A 22173-nucleotide genomic window follows, 5' to 3' on the forward strand; every position below is an offset into this window, starting at 1 on the left:
AGTGCTGCACCCTATCCTCCACCACCCATCTCCACCCGCCCACACACCTGCCTACACCTGCCCGACACCTGACCGCCAGCTCCACGATGGCCTCCAGAAAAGACATGCGCCGCGCCGACCTGAGTACGTGATGCCGCACCGCGCCCTCATAGGGGTTCCACGGCTCGACCCGTCCATCCCAACGCCATTGATCACGTGTCTAACCCACCTCCTCCTGCAGTCGTGCCCTATGCCGAGCCAGAGAAGGCCAAGGACGACAACGACATGTCGAGCACGCTCTCGAGCACACTGCCCATGGCTGCTGTAAGTGCTGCTCTCCCAATCCCATGTTGCACAGCTGATATCGTGTCCCAGATCTTCACGCGGAACAAGTAGGCAACACCCAGATGCGCGCAAAACTCCATGACTGACATCACGCGTGCTGCACAGGATGATCGGCTGGTAGGCTTCCCCATCTTGTGCCACGTTCCCTAATTGACTCGACGCAGGGTTGCTGTAGTATTCGCTATCCAGTCGTGGCTTGCTGAGACCCCCGAGCAGAAGAAGACGTCGACTACACCCGCCTACTTCCAGGTTGGCATGTCTGGTATGTGCCCATTCCCGTTGTGCTTGCTCAGACAGCTAACCAGATCACAGCCATGTCGCTCCTCGTTGTAAGTTCGGCCCTGGCTCCGACAGATCTCGTGTTGATGCTGTACCACAGACCTACTCGTCAATATTCCTCCCCCCACCACCTATCAGGCCGGGCCAAGCATCTGGCACGGAGGCGTTTGCTGCTGCGCCGCCGTCGTAGGCCGCCGTAGGAGAGGTTGGTGCGTAGCCGGTACTCAGGTAGCAACGGTACCGTGTAATTGTATAATTCGACGTCCTCGCCGAGCAAGCGACAATACATGTCAGCTCGCTCGTAATACCCATATCACTTGCACGCCCCATGTGTCCCATGCCACCCTCGTCTTGTCTCATTCGCACCTCCAGCCTCGCATCCGGTACCGAATCAGCCCTGAACGGCAAGCATCACCCTTTTGGCGCGCACAGACCACGGCGGGGCTCGCCTTCCTCTCCCGCCGCATTCCCCACCTCTTTCTCTCAACCTGCTCGACGCTACAAACCTTGGAACCCTCACTTGCACCCTCCCGACTTGTCACCACCCCAAAACCACCCCAACTCCACTCCCAGCCCACCCAAGAAATCGCCGCTACCCAAAGCATCCATACCCAACTACCCCCCACCTACACGCGCGCTCACCGACTGTCGTATGTCCATCGAGAACCTCAAGACCTTCGGTAAGTCGTGACCCTCGAGGCGCATACCAGGCAGCTACTGACACGATATTCATAGACCCGTTCGCGGAAGCGGATGAAGATACCGGCCAGGTCAAGCAGACTCAGCAGGACTACATTCATATTCGTATCCAACGTAGGTCCCTCACCGCCCTTGCCCACTGATGCAAAAACCTTACCACGCACCCAACCCATTCACACACCTCGCTCCTGCCCACAACGGCCCGCATCTGCCATACGCTATTCTTTAGCCGCACCAGGCTAACACGACATCAGAGCGCAATGGCCGCAAGACCTTGACGACTGTCCAAGGTCTCCCCAAGAAATTTGACCAGAAGAAGATCCTCAAGGTGATTAAAAAGAAGTTTGCCTGCAATGGCACCATTGTAAGCGACGCCGAGATGGGCGAAGTCGTCCAACTCCAAGGCGATCAGCGCAAAGACGTCCAGGACTTCTTGACCGACAAGAAGGAGGGACTTGGTCTTGATGCGAAGACGATCAAGGTGAGTCACAGCCCGGCACGATTTAGCATCGAGTCACAGTCTAATCAGAAATCAGGTCCACGGTTTCTAGTCGTCCATGACTACTACCTTGTGCCTCCTCGATATGCCAGCTGCCCTCGTCCGTGGCACGGCTAAAGCGGCACAGCTTTTTGTAAGCTTGCGTCATACGCCTCTATACCAGGATGAAGAGAGGGGCGGAGTACGAGGCTGGTTCGAGCATATGCGCGGCAGTGGAATGCTGGGCGCCGAATGAATGCGTGTACCTGGATTATCGTTATTGCTACTGGCAAGAGCTCAAATGACATGACCACCTTCCTCTACACAGTGGACTTTTTTCATGTAGCATGCTCCACGTGATGTCCGGTTCAGAGTGGAGCGCATATCTGCAGCTTCAGAGCTGGGTTTCCAGATCATACATGGCTACATCTGAAGTTTCTAGGGCACAATTACATGCCCTCATGATGTCCATCACATGTACAAATATTGTTACAACGTGTCTATCCCCAGAGCTACCAACACTATACAGCACCACCAGCCTGTACGTTCAGCATCTGCGACCAATACAGCTCTTCTCTCGCAAGCACACTCGGCGTGGACGCCTCGGTGAAGCCCCAGACCTTCCAGTCCTCCTCCGTACCCTTGATGACTCTCTTCTGCAACACCAGATACTCGACCACAGTCTTCTTAACTCCATTATCGATAAACGCCTCGTCGCTCTTGGCGACCGGCTTCTCCGTCTCCCCTTCATCCTCGGATTTTTGCCTCTGTTGACGTGCCTTTTCCGCTCGTTGGCGCGCAGCATTTGGGACCCAGGGTAGCCGAGCAGCAGATATGGGAGACTTGGACATTTTGGGCGATGTCGGCGTAGACCGTTCGACGGATTGAACGGATACGAGGCGTACAACGACTTGTCTGTACGCTGTGTCTGGTGTCTGCTCGCCCAAGGGCGACGCGCGGTGGCTCATTACGCGCGCGGATTTGAATTCGTGCAGGTTCCATTTCAGGGTCGTCTTGCCGCGGGCGGCGATTCGTTGCTTGAGTTTCTTTACGAGGGGTGGTAGGCATACTTGCTTGAGGGGCGTTACGTTGCCTCTGTTGGTTGGTTTGTGTTAGTGTGTTTGCAAAGTATGTCATATGAATTTTCGGGAGAGACGTACGAGGCGAAGCTTCTGTAGATGTGCTGGTAGTATCTCTTGGCTAGGACTTTGTATTGTGTGTTATGGAAGAGGTCGACGGGTAGATATTTTGTCCAGCCGGACTTCTGGATGCAATCGCGGTAGTAGTATCGTCTAAGGGTTTATGTTAGTCCTATACGCTTTCAACTTTAATCTCGGATGTGTTGTCCTTCTTCTTCTTCTTCTGCTTCTCCCCTCATGTCCCAGGCCCGGTCCCAACCCGAAGAAAGTCCAACTTACGAGTAGAGACCTGTTGCCTTTTGCTTGACAATCTCCCAGTAATATCTCAGGACCCCTCCGAGGCCGGGCGATTCATTGTACACGTCCAAGAATGGCGCCCTCACGATAGTATTTTGCAGCAGACCAATGTCCTCCGCCATGGCATCTGTGTTGGTTTGCGCTTGCTCAAAGTTGACATTTGGTGAGGGCGAAATTTGGGATCGGGCTGCAGCTATGGCTTGCGCTTTATCTTGTCCGAGTTGTCTGTGCTTTGCTGGGTGTGACGGGGTGCTGGAGAAGGCGCGGCGGGAGGATGGGTGGGTTATGGTGGGTTGGGCGGCGTGCAGGAGGGTTTGGTGGCGGAGGAAGAGACATTGTCGTTGCAGCGCCGGTATCCGTATGCCCCGGAGTGGTATTTGTGAGGACATTGTGGGCGGCTGGCTTATGCTCGGGGCGAGCGTTGGGCGTTCGCGATGAGGATGCTTAATATGTCAAAGTCGATCAATGTTCGGGCGCGAAGTTCGCGCTAGTGAGGTACATGTACGATTGGTCGCACCGTGCCCTGCTGAACTTGCACATTCACAACCTTGGAAGCAAGTTACAAACTACAAGGACCAATGCAGAGAGTACCGGATGCTTTTCTGGTCAGGAATACTGTTCAAGTGCACTTGGTAGGTGAAAGCCGATTTCCGTTCTTTATGCGCAAATCTCATGTCGTCATATATTCTTCCACCTTTCTAACATAATACAAGTACATGCTCGGCAGGAGCAGAGTGGTGATACAAGACGCCGTGTATGCGTCGCAAAATCCCAACTTTTCATAACGCCGTTTGTATGCATCCAGTCCTATACATGTTTACACCACCTCTATACCGGCGTTGGTAATCACATGTTACTGCTCTCTCCGAGGAACTTGAGCACACCTTCATATGTTCCAAACATGATGGCGGCACTAGGTACCACACGGAACATGTGAGGAACCAAACCGCCGTAGAGTGCTGCCATACCCTCTTCCTTCCATATTAGTCGAAAACACTGAATGAGGCCAGTGTACTTCTGTCGGCCATCTTCCATTGGTGCTTGCCGCAGACGCGTTCGCACAACCTCATGGGGATATGTGATAAGCGCTGCGACAAATTTGGCAGATCCAGCGGCAGTCAGCTTGCCAGTCCATGCTACAGTCTGGTCCCACACGGTTGGCGGTCTGCCACTAGCAATGACGCGCTCTTCTCTCCGTGCCAATGACAGCTTCATTTGCTCGTAAAGCATCCACTGTAATGTGCTCTCGGTAACGCCCAAGTAGCTTGCAGTCAATCCGCGATATAAGCCACGGACACCCTCCTTCCGTATGGTCTGCATGGTGCAGTCGAATGCGTTCTTGTATTGCCGCCCGCGGCCATCCGAGTGTGTGTTTTTGTCCAGTTGCAGTCGTGTCTTGACCAGCCAGATGGGATTCGTAGCGGTCCCAGTCACGATACCAGCCGCTGCTGCACTACACAGATGTACCCATGCAGCCTCTTGACCATTGTTGAAATGTGTGCTGATCAGACGCTTGCCGTTTCCGTATGCAAAGAAGTTGATTGCGCGTGCGGGGACTACTCCGATGAGATTTGGTCCCAGTCCTTTGAAGAGAGCTCGCCACCCCTCTGCCTTTGGAACCTGCCATAATATCTCTCCAGTTTCCCGTATGTGCAGTAGCGAGCTGCGGCCGAAGGACATGGTCTCGATGGGGGGCAGGCCGCGGGCGGTGCGCATTGCGGCGAGATGCTGCTGGTAGAAGGTGGATTGCAGCCGAGTCTTGAGGACATCGAGCGGGGCTGTCAAGGTTGCTGAGGCCATGCCACCCAGGCTGTGACAGTGTTAGTCCTCAAGGCGTGGTCCAGAGTGAACTGTAGTCTTACCCTCCGGCGACAAAATGCGCCCACGACTTTCCAGACTTGACATCTTGTTTAGCTACCGGTGTCCCATCTGGCTGTTTTGGAGGGGTGACTTCTCCCAGCTCTCGCGACGAAGGGGGCAGTGGTTGCAGCGGCTGGGTTGTGGCGTCTCGGAGGCCTCGAGGTCTGGGTGCTTCTTGCAGTGGCATCGAGGCAGGGGAGGCGCGTGGCGATTGGTGGCGGCGTGGGTTGAGGAAGGCGCACGCAAAGTCAAGGGTCGGAGGTTCGGGGCGTCGGCTGCTGTGGTATCATGAGGGGAAGTCGTCGCGCCGGGCAGTGGAGGGTGGTGGCATGTGTTTGCACATGCAGCGGTCCCCAGATTTTTGGAATGGCCATCCAAAGCGGCTAGCGGCTGGCGAGACTACCGCGGCGTCATTCACACCCCAGTGCCATGGATTGCGCTGTGAGCTCATCGAGGCCCCTGGGAAGAGCACACACCTCACGCAGCCATGCGACCAACATCGGCGTGCCTCGCGCCTGGCTTCGTCAAGCGGAGTCTGGACGAGTTCAAGCGCCTCTCCAACTTCGGTGAGCTCTGCAGCTGCATGTGTGCATGCGCCGCCACTGACACGCGCAGCACTCAAGCTCGAGGGCCTGCGCTCCCCGTCCAAGCCCTTTCCGCTTATGCACTTCGACCACGCTGAGGATCTGGAACGATGCAAGCGCATGAGCGACAAAGACATCGGCGGCTTCTCCACCGTCAACTTCGACCACCATCCTGTCTCCCAGACGGAACCCCCCCACGTCCGCTTCCATGGCACCATATCCACACAACTGCCACACAACCAGCCACACATCCAAAGAACGGGCTATGCCGGATGGAGGACACTTGATCGAGGCTCCACCATCTTTGGCAAGTCCCTGTGGGACGTGAGCATGTACAACTTCCTCGCAATCCAGTTCAAGTCGGACGGCCGCAAGTACTTTGTCAACGTGCAGACCGAGTCGATTGTTCCTACAGACATCCACCAGCACCTGCTGCACTCCAAGACACCGGGCGAGTGGGAAACCATTCTAATCAGGTGGAACGAGTTCGTGCGGACGAACCATGGGCAGGTCGTAGAGCCACAGAGGGAGATGTTGACACAGAAGGTGAGGACGGTGGGCATATCCTTGATAGACCGCATACCGGGGCCCTACGATCTGAGCATTAGCAAGATTTGGGCAACAAATGCGACAAACGAGGACGAGTTTCTGAACAGCGCTCCTGTGCCGCGTTTGCAGTCAAGTGCAAACGATCTCAAGAAGGTCGCGAGGAAAGACTCAGGATTTGGCCATGCGTCACGGGAAACAGTTGCATAGATGTAGACGTTCATATCCATATCAAACTATGAAATCTTGTTTACAGTCGTGAAATGAAGTCTGTACCGCCATATCGCCGGCAAATTGATGGCTTGGTAACCTAGGCACCAATCGGGTAGTGATTGGGGCTCGCGACAAGTATTGTACGCGCTGCGCGCCGCCTCGGTTGTTCATTCCCTCCCACGACCTCCAGCAAACACCACATCCTGGACGTCGCAGCCTTGCCTGACAGTCAGCAATCGCCTTACCTGGATACAATGCACATATTGCGCGGAATCACACGACAAAGGTTTTTCTGTTGGCGATAATCGCCAACGCTGACACCGTCAACGCCCAGCGCTGTGTTCTGCTACAAGCATTAAACCGCCAAACAAACATGGCCACACCGCGCTACCTCACGGCGCAAAAGATCAGCCTTCTTGTCTTGACCCGTCTCTATTGCACTTCAAGTCTTCCCTATTCCGCTACGATACCCGTACTTTCCTTCATCTTGTCAAACAATCTTCCTTCGGCACCGTCCAGCGCTCGGCCACAGCGTTCCAACATCTCCAGTCAACAAGACACGTGTTTCTCAATCGATGCCTTTGAAGATGTACTTCAAGAACACCCCTCCAACATGCCGGGCCGAACTCTTCTCGATCTCTTCCTCAAACACATGTGGGAAATGAACTCTTTCGATGCGCTGCACGCTCTTTTCGACAGTATCCTAGATCTGGTTACACCTCCGCCACACGGTACACAAGATCAAGAATCACCAGATCGGATCCATCTTTCCAAGACATCACCACTTGGAGCTTTTGTTCGCAGAGCGCACCTGGAATTCACGAGGCTGCAGTTCGACGATTCAATGAAACTATGGTCTTCATTTATCAGGTACAGAGCCCCAACAGCTCAATGGACAAAGAGATTGGCTGGCTTGGCATCAAGTGGTGTAGACATGGTTGTATCCGAGATGGGTCTGAGAGCTGGCGATGACATGTACGAGATCGCGTACGGGAATCTACAAGAAGATCAAGAGGAAGGGGCGGGCATGAGTTTGAACGATCTGGATCGAATCCTGGACTTCCAACTCGATAGGCTTCAGAGGTTCGGAGACCGTGTTCCTGGCGATATGAAGAGTCAACTTCGCAATATGGTCAAGTCGTCCGGCATTGTACATCGGCAAGCGCATCTCGTACAATTCTTCGATGCCTGGAAAGCCGGAGACTACACATCTGCTTTTGACAATCTACATCGCTACTACGATTACGCTATGCAGACTCGCGAGAAGATCCATTACCAGTATGCTTTACTGCATATGGCTATCCTTCAGGCCGACTTCGGCTGCTTTGGCGAAGCGATAGCTGCTATCAACGAGACAATTGCCACAGCCCGGGAGAACCAGGACATGACTTGTCTGAGCTTCAGTCTCAGCTGGCTGAATCATATGGCGAAAGCCTACCCCAAGCAGATGAGGGGTGCCGGTTACATGAGCATGCTCGGAACTGAGAGGGATGCGTTGGCCTTTTTGAAAGCGAAAGCCAAGGAGACCAAGATGTACAGCCTGCTCTGCGCAAGTTTACTCAACGAGGCAAAGCTTTCTCTAGCGACGGTACGTAGTTCATGATCGCGTTGATAGACTACCAGGACTAACTCACACATAGGGCGACTCTATTCCCCGGGCATTAGAACATATTTATCAGTCTTCACATCTCAACATCAAAGAAAACGTCAACAGTTACGGTAGTCAAATGCTTCTCACAGGGACATTCTATCAGCGACTTGGCATCCCACATCTAGCCAATATTCATTACGAGCTTCTCCTCGATTGCTATTCACATTCCTGTCCGATTGAAGAACGTCTCCGTGCGATCGCTCGCAGAGCTTTCGTTACAAGCCAGAGCGGCCGCTACGGCGAGGCTATCATGATGCTAGAAGCTGTGGATTCCTCGGTGTACAAATCGCTCAAGTTTTACCAATTCTTGATACTTTGCATTGGCCTCATCAAGCTCAGGAGAGCCATTCGAAGGTACCATTTTACCCGCACCTGCTTAGATTCAAGTCATTCATGCTGACATCAGTGTAGATCCGACTGGTCAACGTCAACTCATTTGCTTGAAACCCTTAAACCGACAGCCTCGCCCTCTACCCCAACTCTCGATCCGGAACTCTCTTTCCTTCAACACGACACGTACATTGAGTACCTCATCTCCACATCCCAGTTTCCTCTAGCCTATCAATGCATTTCATTACTGGCACAATCTCTCAAAGAAGACAATGCAGACATCCAGCAGCGTGTTTCCGTACTGCTAATGCAGGCAGAGTTATGGAGAAAAGCAGGTAAACCGGAGAGGGGCTTCAGCGTTGCGCTGCGGGCGGCAAGTGTGAGTTTCAGGGCGCGGCTTGCAAGTTCGCTATGGTCTGCAGTGGGCTGCCTGGGTGCGATACTGAATACTCTGGGGGAATGTCGAGAAGCGAGGAGGTTGGTCGAGACCGTGTTGCCGCAGGTACGTTGCCTTTTTATCCTTACCCGCTACAGAGTTGCATATGCTGATGTCTGGAGCAGACTCTAGAAGGCGCAGATACCATGCTTACAGGCACTCTATACTCGCACCTAGCAGACTCGTATATGGGTCTCGCCAATCCCACCGCCTTGACAGTCTCGACGTCGAACGCTGGTTCCCATCCCCCCTCAACACCGAGAGCAGGCGAGCTGACATCAAACCGTTCCCGTGTCGCAAACATCGCCAAAGCGGAACTCTACGTCGACCGGGCGAGGGAATGCTTCCAAAAAGCAGCGTATCTGGATGGAGAGTGCGAGCAGCTGATGAAGAAGGCGATTATAGCGAAATTGAGAGGTGATGAAAAGGTTGCAGAAGAATGGGCTATGAGACATAACAGTGTTTGGGATGAGGGTTATGGATCACAAGATGTGTAAGGCTGCTACCAGAATGTCACATATCACAGGGCAAGGTGCAGACGCAAAGGAAATGTATTGCTGGCTACCCCAGCTTGCTTTCGCTCGTCGTACTATATACACATTGAACCCCACACTTGACCCAAATGCTGGCCCGCATGATTCTTGAATCAATGCTTGGGAGCGTACTGTGCAATAGCTTACTCATCCTTCTTGTGGTAGTTGACTTTATCGTTCCAGAAGAGGGTCTATCGTCAAGTCAGAACACTAGCCCATCACGTTGTCGTCGAAGTCTTACCTTGTCACCATCTCCCCAGAAGTAGTTCTTGGTACGGATGTTCTGGTATGCGTACTCGGGCCTCTCGGAGCGGGGGTTCTCGTGTTCCTCGTGGGCTACGTGCTCCCAATGAGCATCCCACCTGACCTTGGCGTTGACACTGGCGACGATGATGCAGGGGACGGCAACGCTATCATAGCATTAGCAGATTCTCTTGCTTTATCAACAACCCTTTTAATATGATGATCCGATACCACCATCCTCTCGCATGTGCCCTGGCTGCACGCCCTTCCCTCTGCCCCGTTTAACCCCCTCCACCTCCGGAACGGCCCCAAGTATCTAGGTACTTACTAGAGCGACAGCTTGCGCCAGAACTCGCCAGACTCAGCGGCGTGCTGAGCAATGTGGGCACGCTCGCGGTTGAACTCGTTGTCCTCGGTTCCGGCAAATTGCTTGGGGCTCTCGGAGCTGTAGTTGCGGCGGCCGGCGCGAGCAGGGGCGCGGGCGAGTGCCTGACGAGGCGCGGCGCGGGCGAAGGAGCGGGCGGCGAACATGGCGACGTTTGTTCGGCGTGATAGAGTGGAGGGAGGGTGCAATTGGCGTTGGCGTGAGACGTGACGACGGGAGCTCGAATTGACGAAGCAGAGGCTTGGCGGATGGGCTGATGCGGAGTTTCCCGCTTGCTCTTAGCGTGGCCGCGCTCGGCTGCCGGTAATGTGACGTCGTGTCTGGCGCGTGAAGTCGCGTGTGACCGTGTCTTACATGTTCCTGTAAAATACAGAACAAATGAGATGACGACGTGATGATGTTCTTGGTTCGCGCTCACTGTCGCTCTATATAACCGATCAACGCCATGGTCCGCATCACCACCTGGAATGTCAACGGCATTCGCAACCCGTTTGGCTACAAGCCATGGAGCAACACGAGGACCTTCAATGCCATGTTCGACATCCTCGAGGCGGACATTGTCATCATGCAAGAGCTGAAGATTCAGCGCAAGGATCTGACGGATGACATGGTCCTTGTACCTGGCTGGGACTGCTACTTCAGTTTACCAAAACACAAGAAAGGCACTTTCCACGTTACACAGTCCTTGTTCAGCGGCCTTGCACTAACACAGTCCAGGCTACTCAGGCGTTGGTATCTACACTCGCCAATCCATATGCGCCCCCATTCGCGCCGAAGAAGGCGTCCTAGGCGCTCTCTGCCCTCCCGGCTCGACCACATCGTACCGCAACCTTCCTGAATCTGCCAGCATTGGCGGTTACCTCAGCGCCGCGCAAATGGCCCATCTCCCCCCCGATCTTGACGCTGACAGCCTCGACTCAGAAGGACGGTGTCTGGTGCTTGAATTCCCAGCCTTTGTCCTCTTCGGCGTCTACAGCCCAGCGAACAGCAATGGCCTACGAGACGGTTTCCGAATCGGCTTTCTCACAGCGCTGGAAACACGAATACGGAACTTGACGAAGATGGGCAAGCATGTGATACTCACGGGTGATCTCAACGTCTCGAGAGATACCATCGACACGGCCAGGGCGGAGGAGAATATGCTGTCGCAAGGCATGACGCATGCCGAGTATCTGAGCACTCCGAACAGGCGAATCTTCAATCAGCTCTTGTTCAATGGAATGGTTCCGGGTCAACGAGACGAGGGGAGAGAAGAGCCGGTCCTATACGATCTGTGTAGGGAGTTCCATCCTGACCGCGAAGGAATGTTCACACACTGGGAGCAGAAAATCAACGCTAGGCCGGGCAACTTTGGATCACGGATCGACTTCATACTGTGCAGCATCGCGATCAAGGACTGGTTCAAGGAGGCCAACATTCAGGAGGGACTGATGGGGTCGGATCATTGTCCAGTGTACGCTGTGACGAAGGATGTGGTGCCCATGTCACAGATATCAGCGACTGGTGAGCACGGTGCTGAAGATCAGGTGCACGTGTTGGACTTGATGAATCCAGCGGGCATGTTCAAAGACGGCATGCGGCAGCGAGAGTATGACATAGTCAAAGATGTCGCAGCACTCAGCGGAAAGCTCCTAGCCGAATTTACGAAGAGGAGGAGTATCCGAGACATGTTCACCAATAAGCACACCCTACCAAAGTCTGCACCAGCGCCTACGCCACCGATTGCCGACGAAGAAATGCAGACAAGGGTAGATGACATGTCTACTCCCAATACGACCATGGACGACTCCGACAGAGACCTTAAACTGGCCATCGCGGCTTCCATGGCGGAAATGCCTTCAGCAGTTGATAGTCACCTTGCATTCACCCAGAGCCCGCTCAAGTCGGTCGAGAAGCGACGCGCTTCGGCATCAGCATCGCCCAACAAGCCAGTCAAGCGGGGAAAATCTAATACCACAACCACGTCCAAAGCTCCCAAGGGCCAGCAGTCGCTCAAAGGCTTCTTCCAAAGCCGAACCAAACCCGCTGATGCAGAGCCCCTCAAAGATGCAGCACCGCCCGCCTCGCCGTCTACGAACAACGATGCTCCCAGCCATTCCACCATAGACATGCCTCGTCCGCTGTCGCCCATAACCTCCGAATCTTTCGACTCCGATCCGCGCGCCTCCCAGGAAGCGTCAAAAGAAGGCTGGACAAAGCTCTTCTCCAAAAAACCAGTACCGCGGTGCGAACACGGCGAGCCTTGCATCTCGTTCACGACCAAGAAACCAGGCATGAACTGCGGAAGACAATTTTGGATGTGCCCTAGACCGATTGGACCGACGGGGCAGAAGGAAGTGGGCACGCAGTGGCGGTGTGGGACGTTCATCTGGTGTAGTGATTGGAAGGGTAGTTGAGAGAAGGGACATAATATATGGATACTGATAGATGGTTCTGCTAGGCTATGAATACGCTTTCCTGCGGCTCGCATTGGTTCTGCTTACGATGACGATGCTAAAATCCTCAGGGCAGTTGTGGAGACTGAAGCTCGCCGCAGAAATAGCAGGCAGGTCAAAAGTGTCTGCATAGTTACAGTATCACCTATCAGGCTCGGCAATGAGATTAATAGTCACGCCGGGGCGGGTAGAAGGAATTTGAAAGTTACAGGGCCGTCCATGTCAGACCATATCAATATGTCATGTTCAATGGTGCAAATAAGACCACAGTCTCGACAACTAATGTACTAAGTGCTCTACAAAACCGTTAACGTCGATCCTAGAAGCTACAACGCTATATGCATATACGTAGTACGTCGTAATGCTACTGTAATATCTCTGCTCGACTTAACACTTAAATAATATGTGTGTGTTAAGATGTTGCATTAGTCGTCTCTATAATAGCACTGCATTCGGCTATAACTCTACTAGTATACATTAGACCTTGAAGACTGCTCTTAATACACTTTCAGTACTTGCTATGAAGCTGTAAAGATCTCAGGGAGTTCTAGTAAGTGTGTTGGGGTCACTATCTTGCTTTTTGTCAGCCCGTAGGCCTGCCTCGCAGACAGGCATATACCTCTATATAGCTGTACTAAAGCACTACCGATAAGTTTAAGAAACATTTGAAATAGTGAAAAGACAATTTAACAGGCGCTCTGTACAGGCTGAAAGGTCTATGGGCTTTTCAGTCATAAAGGGATAGGTATCCCTTTACCCCGGTCGTGACTCCTCGCAGCCAGAGCCCGGTCGTCACCACTCGTACGTCGGTCACGCCCAAAGCTATCAGAGATGCATTGAGTTTTATACAAATATTTCATTCCATGCTTACTAGGATTGATGTAGAAATGCATTGTACATAGATGCTACCTCTTGGACTGGGTTATAATAAGCTATCTGTTGACTTGACAGTACGACCACTGTGTGTAAGGTCACAAAAAATTTGCTTAACTCATCTTTATATATTTAAGAGTCTTTCATGAAGTGCTTGCCAGGCTAGACATGAGCTTGCGTTGGCGATACTCCTGCCAGTCAGCCATCCTCGATTCCAACATCCAACCTTGGAACCCGACACCGAACGAAGATGTCGTACCTATATGTCCCATCCACTTATTAGAGAACCCAGATGTTGATTCAAACCCTATGAGTCACCTCCGCTTACGCCTAGGCACATCCGAGTCCTTCGGCACATGGGCGCGCTCGGGCGAGAGGCGAGACAGTTTCGGCCATTATGACACCTGGGCACCAATACACCACCACCCCTCCAAAACCGCAGCGGCAGAGATATTAATACACGACTCATAAGTGGTCTGATAAGTCCGCCAGCTTCACTGGGAATACTATATAACGACCTCAGTGTCGGGACTGAAACACCACCATTATGCAAGCCCGTCACATCCTTCCATGCAGCCACCAACATTACAATCACATACTTGCATACATCTCCTTACATGTCAGCTTGAAGTCACGTTGGTCAAGCAAGTCAGCAAGCAGATCACTGCATATTGTTTTCAAATCACGCTGGGGAGAGAGGTGAGTTCTTTTTGTGTGCATTTTTGGTATCTTTTATCTATCTTTTTTTGTGGTTGATATGTTCTTCTGATGCTGCGCATGCGCGTATGATCGACGATGTGTATGCTACACCGTGTAAGACATAGGGTCTGGACGGGGTATCTGAAGTAGTGACCACGAACCATATATCGTTAAAGGCAACTTGGTCGTGATCGAGAGAAAAAACACACGCTTCACCCATGTTCCCACCATCAAGACTCAAAAGCCTCTTTTATGGGATCGTTCATTCTGTATGCACATTGCCTGAGGTATCGTGGGTTGTGATCGTAATCGTAATCCGGGAAAGAGTGGAAGGTGTGCTTGACTGGGTGCTGCACAAGAAAACGTGGCAGGCTGGTGACAAGTGAAAGACTTTTGAGTGCGCTAAGAGCAAGGGGAATGCCAGATCGAGACGTAGAGGCAAGCCGACTGTGTTGCCAAAAGAAGGCGGAACATATCGACTGGAAATGAGTGTTGATGTGTGGGATTCGCCGGCGTACCGAGAGGCGCAAATCGTTGATGAGTGACGTGCGGGCCTCCGTTACATGAAATGTGAAGATGCAGGCTACGTGTCTCGAGGATCAAGTGTTGAGAACATCGTCGAATGCAGGAAGGGTTGTATCCTCGTTGGCGCCTGGGCGAAACGCATCAAAGTTATCTGGATACAAGACCATGCTTGATGCGAAGTTGGTGATGTTACCGTAAGCAATGGTGTCGGAGACGAATGCGTTGTCGATCAGAGTTGCGTCAGCCTGAGGATTTGCATCATCTTGAGAGTCCGTAATCGGGCTGTCGAGATAACCAACAAGTTGCTGATAGAACGGGTTGATGTCGTAGTTGGGGAGAGCAGGAGTGGGGTAACGGTCAGGTACGTGTTCGCCGGTGTGTCCAGGGACAGCCCTGTGCGCGGCGAGGATGTCTTGCTCGATGTTTATCCTCAAAGCAGAAGTCCTAGCAATGTCTCGCTTCGCGCGGCGCTTGTTGCGAGCGACGATGCGGCGGTCGATTACAGGAGCTACGATCGGTGTCGCTCGCAAGGCGAGACCGCCCTTCTCCACAGTTGAGTTGACAGAGCGTCCGAGGAAAGTTGACGATGAGGTGCCCTCGATAGCGACATAGGTAGACGCGTATCCCATTGACTGGACGTAGGCGATGATGTCCTCAACAGAGAGCGCAATGTCTGCAACTCCGGCGCCGATGCATGCAAACTCGAGGGAGCCGTCGCGAGAGATGAAAGGATTACCCTCTTTATTGATTGAGAGAGACCATCCATAGAAGGCGAGGTATGACTCAGGTTCAGGTATGTGGAGGTGACCGCAGATGATGATAAGGAACCGGTCTAGGGGAGCTTCGACCTTTCCAACTTGGTCGCGGATGGTAGACCAGGCCTTAGCCATTAGAGACCAGTAAGACTTGTACATGTCGGCTTCCCAGAGAGCTCCGATGATGCTGGAGAGCTTCTTCATGGGCCACTTCTTCAACTCAGAGGCAGTGACGTAGTAGCCTGCAAAATTTAGTGAGGGTTACTGCAATAGTGAGAGATATACTTACATCGGAAAGCAACGAACGCGTTGAGAGCTTTCTTGGCTTTCTCTGGAGTGGTGAAGCGAGCATCGTTGACGGGAGGTCCGAGCAGCAGCAGCCTCGCTGTGAGCGCAGCCTGTGCCTTAGGATCTGGGATCAAACGAAACAACTGGATCATCTGCTTGCCACTGCGAGTCTGCAGAAATCTGTCGATTTCCGCTTCTGCCGGGTTGCGCATGAGACGGGCAACGAAATCATTGCTTGACATAACGAGGTTGAGTATTGTTGCAAGAGAGTTTGAAAAAGGTGATTTGGAGGGAAGGTTGCTATGGGTATAGGTTGTAAAAAGTGGTTGCTGTAGAGTTTTTGGAGCAATTGCAAAAGAAAAAAAAGGTTTGAGTAGTGGAAGTGGGTGGTATTTCGACGAGATGGTGAGAGCAGAGACTTTGTTTGTGGCCGCGCCAAGGCTGAGCAGGCCAGGCAACGAGTCTGCGCGTTTGCAATGGTCAGTGCATAGGTACGTCAACAACAGTATTTCCTCGCTCACCTGATGAAACTGTCTCAGTCTCCTTCACTTCGTAAATAATCCTGGACGGTCCCCTTTATAGCGTTGTTAGAAGTAGTCTGGATACTGAGCCTTATCACAAATGCTATCCGATATGACATGCACTGTGATGTGACTTGGGAATGTGAAAACTAGATGGAATTGGAGAAAACCCCAACATTTGTCCGCTAAGTGATATTTTGAGACAAAGGAAATAGCATCAAGCCACGCACGAGATAGCGCTAAGATACGTGTACCTGATTTGATGAAAGGTATGCCACTAACCAGATGCTGCGCAAATACGGCAACCCCTTGCATACGCGACACAAGCCGCAGAATTCCGAACATGTCGGTCGTTTCCAAAAAGAGACTCCTGGTGATTCTCATGACGACATTCCGTTCGGCTTGATTTCTTGTGTGTTTTCTGAAAGGCTCCAATCTCTGACTTGGCCTTTCCAGTCTGCGATGCGCCCGTCACGAACCCTGACTACGACAACTCTGACCTCTGCTCCCTCGACGTAACACTTGGTGCCCCCGTCACCTTCTCTTAGTGATTCATCAGCGTTTTCTCGTGAACCTATGCCCCCACCGCCCCACAGTCCTTCGCCAGCGGGAGGAGCCGAGTGTGTGTCCTCGCCACCAGGGCTAAAGGTGTTGTTAGCCAGGTGTTGGGCTTTGTACCATGTCTCTTCCTCGGAGCCAGAAGGCACGAGTTCAGCAACGCCATTGATGGTGGCGCTGATGCGACTCAGGGACGCGGTGTTCATGCCAAGGAGAAGTTCGGCCAAGGATCCCGAACGTGGTGCTGGACCTGACGGCGAAGGCGAGCGACCCGGCTGGCTCAAGGTTGGAGGGCGGTGAGAAATCCAGTCATGCACCAGGAGAGATACTCGAGTGTTGGCCTCGAGATTTTGTGTTTTGCGGGAAGTTGAAGGTGTTGTCATGATGATAGTGGGAGTTGGAGAATACGGAGTGTTAGGTAAGTAGGTGTAGTTCATCAACGAGACGTGAGGAATGTTTTCCGAGCATGTTGCAAGATGGAGCTGTTTGAACTTATTAGCACATAAGCATACGAGGGATCGGGTGTGTTGGCATTGCACGTGTTTATGAGGCGGGTATGAATCACGACACTTGGTAGGAAGGGTTTGGGGGGAAATGAACTGCTCGAAACAAGCGAGGAGGGGTCATGTAAGCATGCGACGTGTGTTTGAATGTGATCCCGATGGAAGAATGAGATGAGACAAGATAAAAGTGTTTGGAGGGACTCACAAAGCGGGCATTCTGGAGGCAGGTCACCACCTCATCCGGTAAGCCGCTAGACATGGCGAGACGGATCAAGAGGGGGGTGAAGACGTGAGTCAAGAGAGGCAGGCTGCGAAAGGTGGACGGTGCTGCCGTGCTTGATCAGGCGCGTGAGGACGGTTGGCAGAACTTCACGGCGGGAAGGATGACGTTGCGTGGAGCTTGTCCGTGCAGCATCTCCGCCTCCGCCGAAGCGCGCGGCATTGCGCATTCCGACGGCGACCCGACGACGCAGCCATTACCTCCTGCCACAACAGCCGCGTCTGCGATGGCTGCCCCGAATGCAATCCCGCCTATGGAGGGCACTGACAGCGTCCATGCCGACCCGAACAGCGTATCGTCGCCCACGCATGATGGTGCCCTCGCCTCGCCCATGGATGAAGCGACTCCCACATCGCCTGACCAAGGGAGCGCACCCCCCAACGCGCAGACGCAGCAGCGCGTGCAAGACATGTTGCACTCAGACGTGGGCGTCTCCACCCTGCTGAACCGCCTCAAGGCCAGCATTGCGAGCGCCAGAGTCAGTGGCCACGAAGCCGGGCTCTTGTGCATTCCGACGGCTAACACGCTGGGCAGGACTTTGCCAGCTTTCTCAAACGCCGGGGAGCTCTCGAGGAAGAGCACGCCGGCAGCCTCAAGAAACTAAGCCGTCTGACGCTCGACGGCGTGCGGAAGCCTGACACGCGGCACGAGAGCTACCAGACGCAGTTCGAGCAGGTCCTCCACGCAAACGAGCGCATCGCCGACAATGGCACCCAGTTCGGCCTTGCCCTACACGCCATGCACGAGAACCTGCTACAGCTGGCCAACAAGATGGATACAAGCCGCAAAACTTGGAAGCAGCAGGGGCTCTCGGCAGAGAACAAGGTTCAAGACGCCGAACGGCTGGCCGAGAAGGCCAAGGCCAAGTACGACCAGCTCGCCGAAGACCTTGACCGGGTCAAGACAGGCGACACAGGTGCGGGCAGGAAGTTTGGCTTGAAAGGGCCCAAGTCAGCCGCCCAGCACGAGGAGGACCTCCAGCGCAAGACCCAGGCGGCAGATCAGGACTATGCCAGCAAAGTCCAGACGGCACAGGTCTCCCGCAAAGAGCTCGTCGCGACTCTGCGGCCCCAGGCTGTCTCTGCGCTGCTGGATCTCATCAAGGAAACCGACGCTGCTCTGACTATGGAAATGCAGAAATACGGTAAGTCCACCTGCTGCCCGCGTCAGCTTCGACTGACGCTGTCATAGCCTCGTTCAACGAGAAACTTGTCGTCAACAATGGCCAGGTCGTCAGTCCACAGCCACTCAAGGGCGCGACTACTCAGGCCCCGTCCAGCATCAACCAGCTCATCTACCAGATCAACAATGAGCGCGACTTTGACGAATATATTTTGAGCCATGCCTCTAAAGCACCCATTACCAAATCAGAGCTACAGTACCTGAAGCATCCGACACAGGCGCAGACGCGGTCACATCCAACACCACCTGCTGCTGCGAGTAGTAACCGACGTACCTCCATGCAGCTGCAGAGTCAGCCGCCGCCCTCTTTCCCCATGCCGCAGCCAGATGCCAACCCTCTATCGCCTCAGGGCCCTTCCAGTCTCGAGCCCTCGTTTGGGGGTCCCGCACAGCTGCCACCTTCGTCGTTGCAATCGCAAACACAGCCTTCGCAAGCGCCGCAGTTCAGCAACTCGCCCTACTCACCCGTGGGGCCCACGCCTTACCCACAGTCAGACTATCCTCGTGGACCTGTCGGTCAGGCTACGGCACAGCAGACTAGCGGAATTCTTTACAACAACGCCCAACCCCCGGTCAATCCCGTCTTTGGCGTCACTCTGGAAGACCTGTTCCACCGAGATGGCTCACCCGTACCCATGGTAGTCTATCAGTGTATTCAGGCTGTGGATCTATACGGACTGGAAGTAGAGGGCATCTATCGGATTCCTGGAACCTCGTCGCATATCCAGCAAATGAAAGCTCTCTTTGACAGTGGTAGGTGATTATGAGAATTAGTCAATGCGAGCGACTAACGCTATACAGACGCTTCCCAAGTAGATTTCCGCAACCCAGAGTCGTTTCAGCACGACGTCAACAGTGTGGCTGGTTTGCTGAAACAATTCTTCCGCGAGCTTCCGGATCCACTGCTCACCCGCGAATTCTACGGCAAGTATATCGATGCTGCACGCATCGATGACGAGACCATGCGACGTGATTCCATGCACGCGCTAATCAATGCTTTGCCCGATCCGAATTATGCGACACTTCGTGCCCTTGTTTTGCATCTGCATCGTGTGCAGCAATCCTCCGAGGTTAACCGCATGAGCACCGCAAATCTGGGTATCTGTTGGGCGTAAGTCATCACTCGATCGAATCTATGTATCGACTAACCTCGTATAGGCCGTCCATAATGGGGCCTCATAAAGGCAACAATATGGCCGATGCCGGTCTGCAAGCCCGCGTAATCATTACCATTCTTGACAACGTGCTCCAGATATTTGACGAGGACTGAACACCTATCTTGCCTGGGCAGGGGCTCATGTCTGTCATGTTCTTGCAATCTCAAATCATGTTTCCTATTACACTCTAGGTGTTCAATGTCTAATCCAATGTGGGCTCCGCTTGTGCGGGACGGCTACCGCATTCGTGAACAGCACTTTGTGTATGATTATGGTAGAGTACGAGGAAAGCAGGGACTAAGCTACATCATAAGAAGGCATGGTCGCTGCTCGCTGCTTGCTAAGGGGTATGAATAGCCACACGCAGGGATGGAGCAGTCAGGAACAGCGAAGTTCGAGGTCGAGGTTTGGAAGTGAATTGATCCAAATGGTCTCATTCTAGTCTCGTGGTACATCTTGGGCCTCTACGATCATGTCAACAGATTAGATGCAAAGAATACGACCATGGATCTGGATGTTGGCCTGAAGACGCGATGAAAGTGTTCTGCGCGACATTGAAATGTAAACAGCGTTGCAACGCTTCCAGTAGAGCAATGTAGACGCGTGACGGAGGTTGGTGAGGTTTGCAGTGGGGCGCGCTTACCCCAGTGCCCCGGGCGGATACCTAGGCAGCGGGACGCTAGTGAGCTTGACAGGGAGAGCTGCAGTAGGCTGATTGAGGGGAAGCTGTGCTGTAGCCCGCCCAAACCGACACAAACACCACCACTACTCCACTTCATACACGCTGTCGGCGTTGGTGTGCAACTTGACATTACCCTCCAGCTCCGGTCCTGACAGTACCATCATGCTCACACGCCGTGTTTGTGCCAGTGTGCGCGGCATCCTCTCCCCGCCGTGTGCCACCGCCGTCCGCTCTCAGGCCTTCAGTGCTGGCGCTCCAACACAAAGCCCGGCTAGAGCTCCTACCCTCGCCGACATCACACCCGATAGTGCTGCCAGCTTCAACGAGAAGCAGAAGAGCTTCCGCGACGGTCTGGTAGCTGCTCAGAAGCGAAAGGAACAGGAAGAGAGTCCGTTGCACGTCGCCCAACCTGAATTACCCAAGAGCGCTAACGTGAGTAACTACAGAAGATGCCCGCGCCCGTGAGCAAGAAAACGGCAAGAAGAAGGGCGGTGCGCTATCATCTCTCATCTACGGCACGCCCGAGGGCCGCGAACTCGACAAGGACATTGAGCGCAGCTTTTCTCAGGTCTTAGCTCGCGGCAAATACGTCCACTCCATTGTATTCCACGAGGTACTGCAAGACAAGGTCGAAGAGTACACCGAGTTGGTTGGAAGCTGGTACCCAAAGATGGCGTCCATTCCCGAGAACAAGGTCCATCTTGTAGGTAGCTGGAGGACTGAAGTGGGAGATTGCAACACCTTTGGTAAGTCTGCAACTCGCTCCAACGCTCGCATCTCTCTCAACGATGCTGACTATGCACCAAAGTACATATCTGGGAGTACCAACGCTACGAGGGTTACCACGAATCGCTACACAACATCCAATCCCATCCAGAGTTCCCTGCGTTCGATGCCAAACTCAAGACCTTGATCAAATCCAAGCACAACTCCCTAATGCAAGAGTTCTCCTTCTGGCCTACGACACCCCCACGCCAGCTCGGTGGCTTGTTCGAATTGCGCTCGTACACACTACATCCTGGCAATTTGCTCGAGTGGGAGACACATTGGCGACGTGGCTTGAAGGCCAGGCGGGAAGTCATGGAGGGTGTGGGTGCTTGGTTCGTCCAGATCGGTGATCTGAACACAGTACACCATCTGTGGCAATTCGCCAACCTGGAGGAACGCAAGGTCCGTCGTGAACAGAGCTGGAGTGTGGAAGGCTGGGGCGAGACAGTGCACAAGACCGTGCCGCTCATCCAGACCATGAGGAGCAGGATCTTGATTCCTTGCTCCTGGAGCACTGTTGCATAAGCTTCGATTGCACCGATCAAGCCACTCATCTGGTGTACGACCAAGTAAATGGCACTGTGCGCTGCTTACAGTGAGAGGGTGTCATGTCTGCTGAATCATGTATATGAGCAAGATCGATCACAATGTTCCAGAATGAGGCAAGTATCGCTAGTGGAGTCATCAAGCCTCCAGCGTCTAAGTGGTGCGAAGTTGCGAGGGGCTGCATCAATCTCAGATACACATTCGTAGAATATGATGATTCATCTCATTCGTTGTGCACACCGAGGTAGCGATCGTACCTGACATACCGTTTCGACGCTAAGATGTTGCCAAAACCGGCGGGCGGACGGGTAGCTACGTCATAAGATTTTGCGCTTGGCACACCACCACATAGCAACAACAAGTGCCGCCGAAATCACTTTCGCTGCCAGAACCCCACAACAACT

General features: G+C 53.4%; 12 protein-coding genes across 12 annotated transcripts; 7 read left to right on the top strand and 5 right to left on the bottom strand.

The window, feature by feature from the left end:
- Positions 1-86: 86 nt before the first annotated feature.
- Positions 87-793, top strand: J4E86_009127 (uncharacterized protein; the record flags this gene model as incomplete). The annotated part of the gene is made up of 6 exons (XM_051449634.1): positions 87-123; positions 221-303; positions 355-371; positions 489-586; positions 637-653; positions 704-793. The coding sequence occupies 6 exons, from the start codon at positions 87-89 to the stop codon at positions 791-793; spliced, it is 342 nt and encodes a 113-aa protein (XP_051298971.1).
- A 138-nt stretch (positions 794-931) lies between these two features.
- J4E86_009128 (uncharacterized protein) lies at positions 932-2036 on the top strand (the record flags this gene model as incomplete). The annotated part of the gene is made up of 4 exons (XM_051449635.1): positions 932-1283; positions 1339-1416; positions 1557-1783; positions 1854-2036. 4 exons carry the CDS (start codon positions 932-934, stop codon positions 2034-2036), a joined length of 840 nt encoding a protein of 279 aa, XP_051298972.1.
- A 265-nt stretch (positions 2037-2301) lies between these two features.
- J4E86_009129 (uncharacterized protein) lies at positions 2302-3605 on the bottom strand (the record flags this gene model as incomplete). Its single annotated transcript, XM_051449636.1, has 3 exons — positions 2302-2875; positions 2941-3072; positions 3199-3605. 3 exons carry the CDS (start codon positions 3603-3605, stop codon positions 2302-2304), a joined length of 1113 nt encoding a protein of 370 aa, XP_051298973.1.
- Positions 3606-4062: 457 nt separating this feature from the next.
- J4E86_009130 (uncharacterized protein) lies at positions 4063-5263 on the bottom strand (the record flags this gene model as incomplete). Its single annotated transcript, XM_051449637.1, has 2 exons — positions 4063-5026; positions 5079-5263. The coding sequence occupies 2 exons, from the start codon at positions 5261-5263 to the stop codon at positions 4063-4065; spliced, it is 1149 nt and encodes a 382-aa protein (XP_051298974.1).
- Positions 5264-5563: 300 nt separating this feature from the next.
- J4E86_009131 (uncharacterized protein) lies at positions 5564-6416 on the top strand (the record flags this gene model as incomplete). Its single annotated transcript, XM_051449638.1, has 2 exons — positions 5564-5642; positions 5692-6416. 2 exons carry the CDS (start codon positions 5564-5566, stop codon positions 6414-6416), a joined length of 804 nt encoding a protein of 267 aa, XP_051298975.1.
- A 616-nt stretch (positions 6417-7032) lies between these two features.
- J4E86_009132 (uncharacterized protein) lies at positions 7033-9333 on the top strand (the record flags this gene model as incomplete). The annotated part of the gene is made up of 4 exons (XM_051449639.1): positions 7033-8007; positions 8060-8424; positions 8482-8902; positions 8962-9333. The coding sequence occupies 4 exons, from the start codon at positions 7033-7035 to the stop codon at positions 9331-9333; spliced, it is 2133 nt and encodes a 710-aa protein (XP_051298976.1).
- Positions 9334-9512: 179 nt separating this feature from the next.
- On the bottom strand, positions 9513-10143 carry J4E86_009133 (uncharacterized protein; the record flags this gene model as incomplete). The annotated part of the gene is made up of 3 exons (XM_051449640.1): positions 9513-9560; positions 9611-9779; positions 9941-10143. 3 exons carry the CDS (start codon positions 10141-10143, stop codon positions 9513-9515), a joined length of 420 nt encoding a protein of 139 aa, XP_051298977.1.
- A 299-nt stretch (positions 10144-10442) lies between these two features.
- Positions 10443-12393, top strand: J4E86_009134 (uncharacterized protein; the record flags this gene model as incomplete). Its single annotated transcript, XM_051449641.1, has 2 exons — positions 10443-10659; positions 10715-12393. 2 exons carry the CDS (start codon positions 10443-10445, stop codon positions 12391-12393), a joined length of 1896 nt encoding a protein of 631 aa, XP_051298978.1.
- Positions 12394-14603: 2210 nt separating this feature from the next.
- MAT1 (CDK-activating kinase assembly factor mat1) lies at positions 14604-15814 on the bottom strand (the record flags this gene model as incomplete). Its single annotated transcript, XM_051449642.1, has 2 exons — positions 14604-15526; positions 15574-15814. 2 exons carry the CDS (start codon positions 15812-15814, stop codon positions 14604-14606), a joined length of 1164 nt encoding a protein of 387 aa, XP_051298979.1.
- A 659-nt stretch (positions 15815-16473) lies between these two features.
- Positions 16474-17413, bottom strand: J4E86_009136 (uncharacterized protein; the record flags this gene model as incomplete). The annotated part of the gene is made up of 2 exons (XM_051449643.1): positions 16474-17133; positions 17360-17413. The coding sequence occupies 2 exons, from the start codon at positions 17411-17413 to the stop codon at positions 16474-16476; spliced, it is 714 nt and encodes a 237-aa protein (XP_051298980.1).
- A 247-nt stretch (positions 17414-17660) lies between these two features.
- Positions 17661-19886, top strand: J4E86_009137 (uncharacterized protein; the record flags this gene model as incomplete). Its single annotated transcript, XM_051449644.1, has 5 exons — positions 17661-17912; positions 17969-18578; positions 18626-19369; positions 19418-19727; positions 19775-19886. 5 exons carry the CDS (start codon positions 17661-17663, stop codon positions 19884-19886), a joined length of 2028 nt encoding a protein of 675 aa, XP_051298981.1.
- Positions 19887-20617: 731 nt separating this feature from the next.
- J4E86_009138 (uncharacterized protein) lies at positions 20618-21748 on the top strand (the record flags this gene model as incomplete). Its single annotated transcript, XM_051449645.1, has 3 exons — positions 20618-20843; positions 20902-21201; positions 21264-21748. 3 exons carry the CDS (start codon positions 20618-20620, stop codon positions 21746-21748), a joined length of 1011 nt encoding a protein of 336 aa, XP_051298982.1.
- Between the last annotated feature and the right edge of the window lie 425 nt (positions 21749-22173).

Source organism: Alternaria arbusti (assembly GCF_024043155.1).
Source record: "Alternaria arbusti strain BMP 1465 chromosome Unknown scaffold_16, whole genome shotgun sequence".
Lineage (NCBI taxonomy): Eukaryota > Fungi > Ascomycota > Dothideomycetes > Pleosporales > Pleosporaceae > Alternaria > Alternaria arbusti.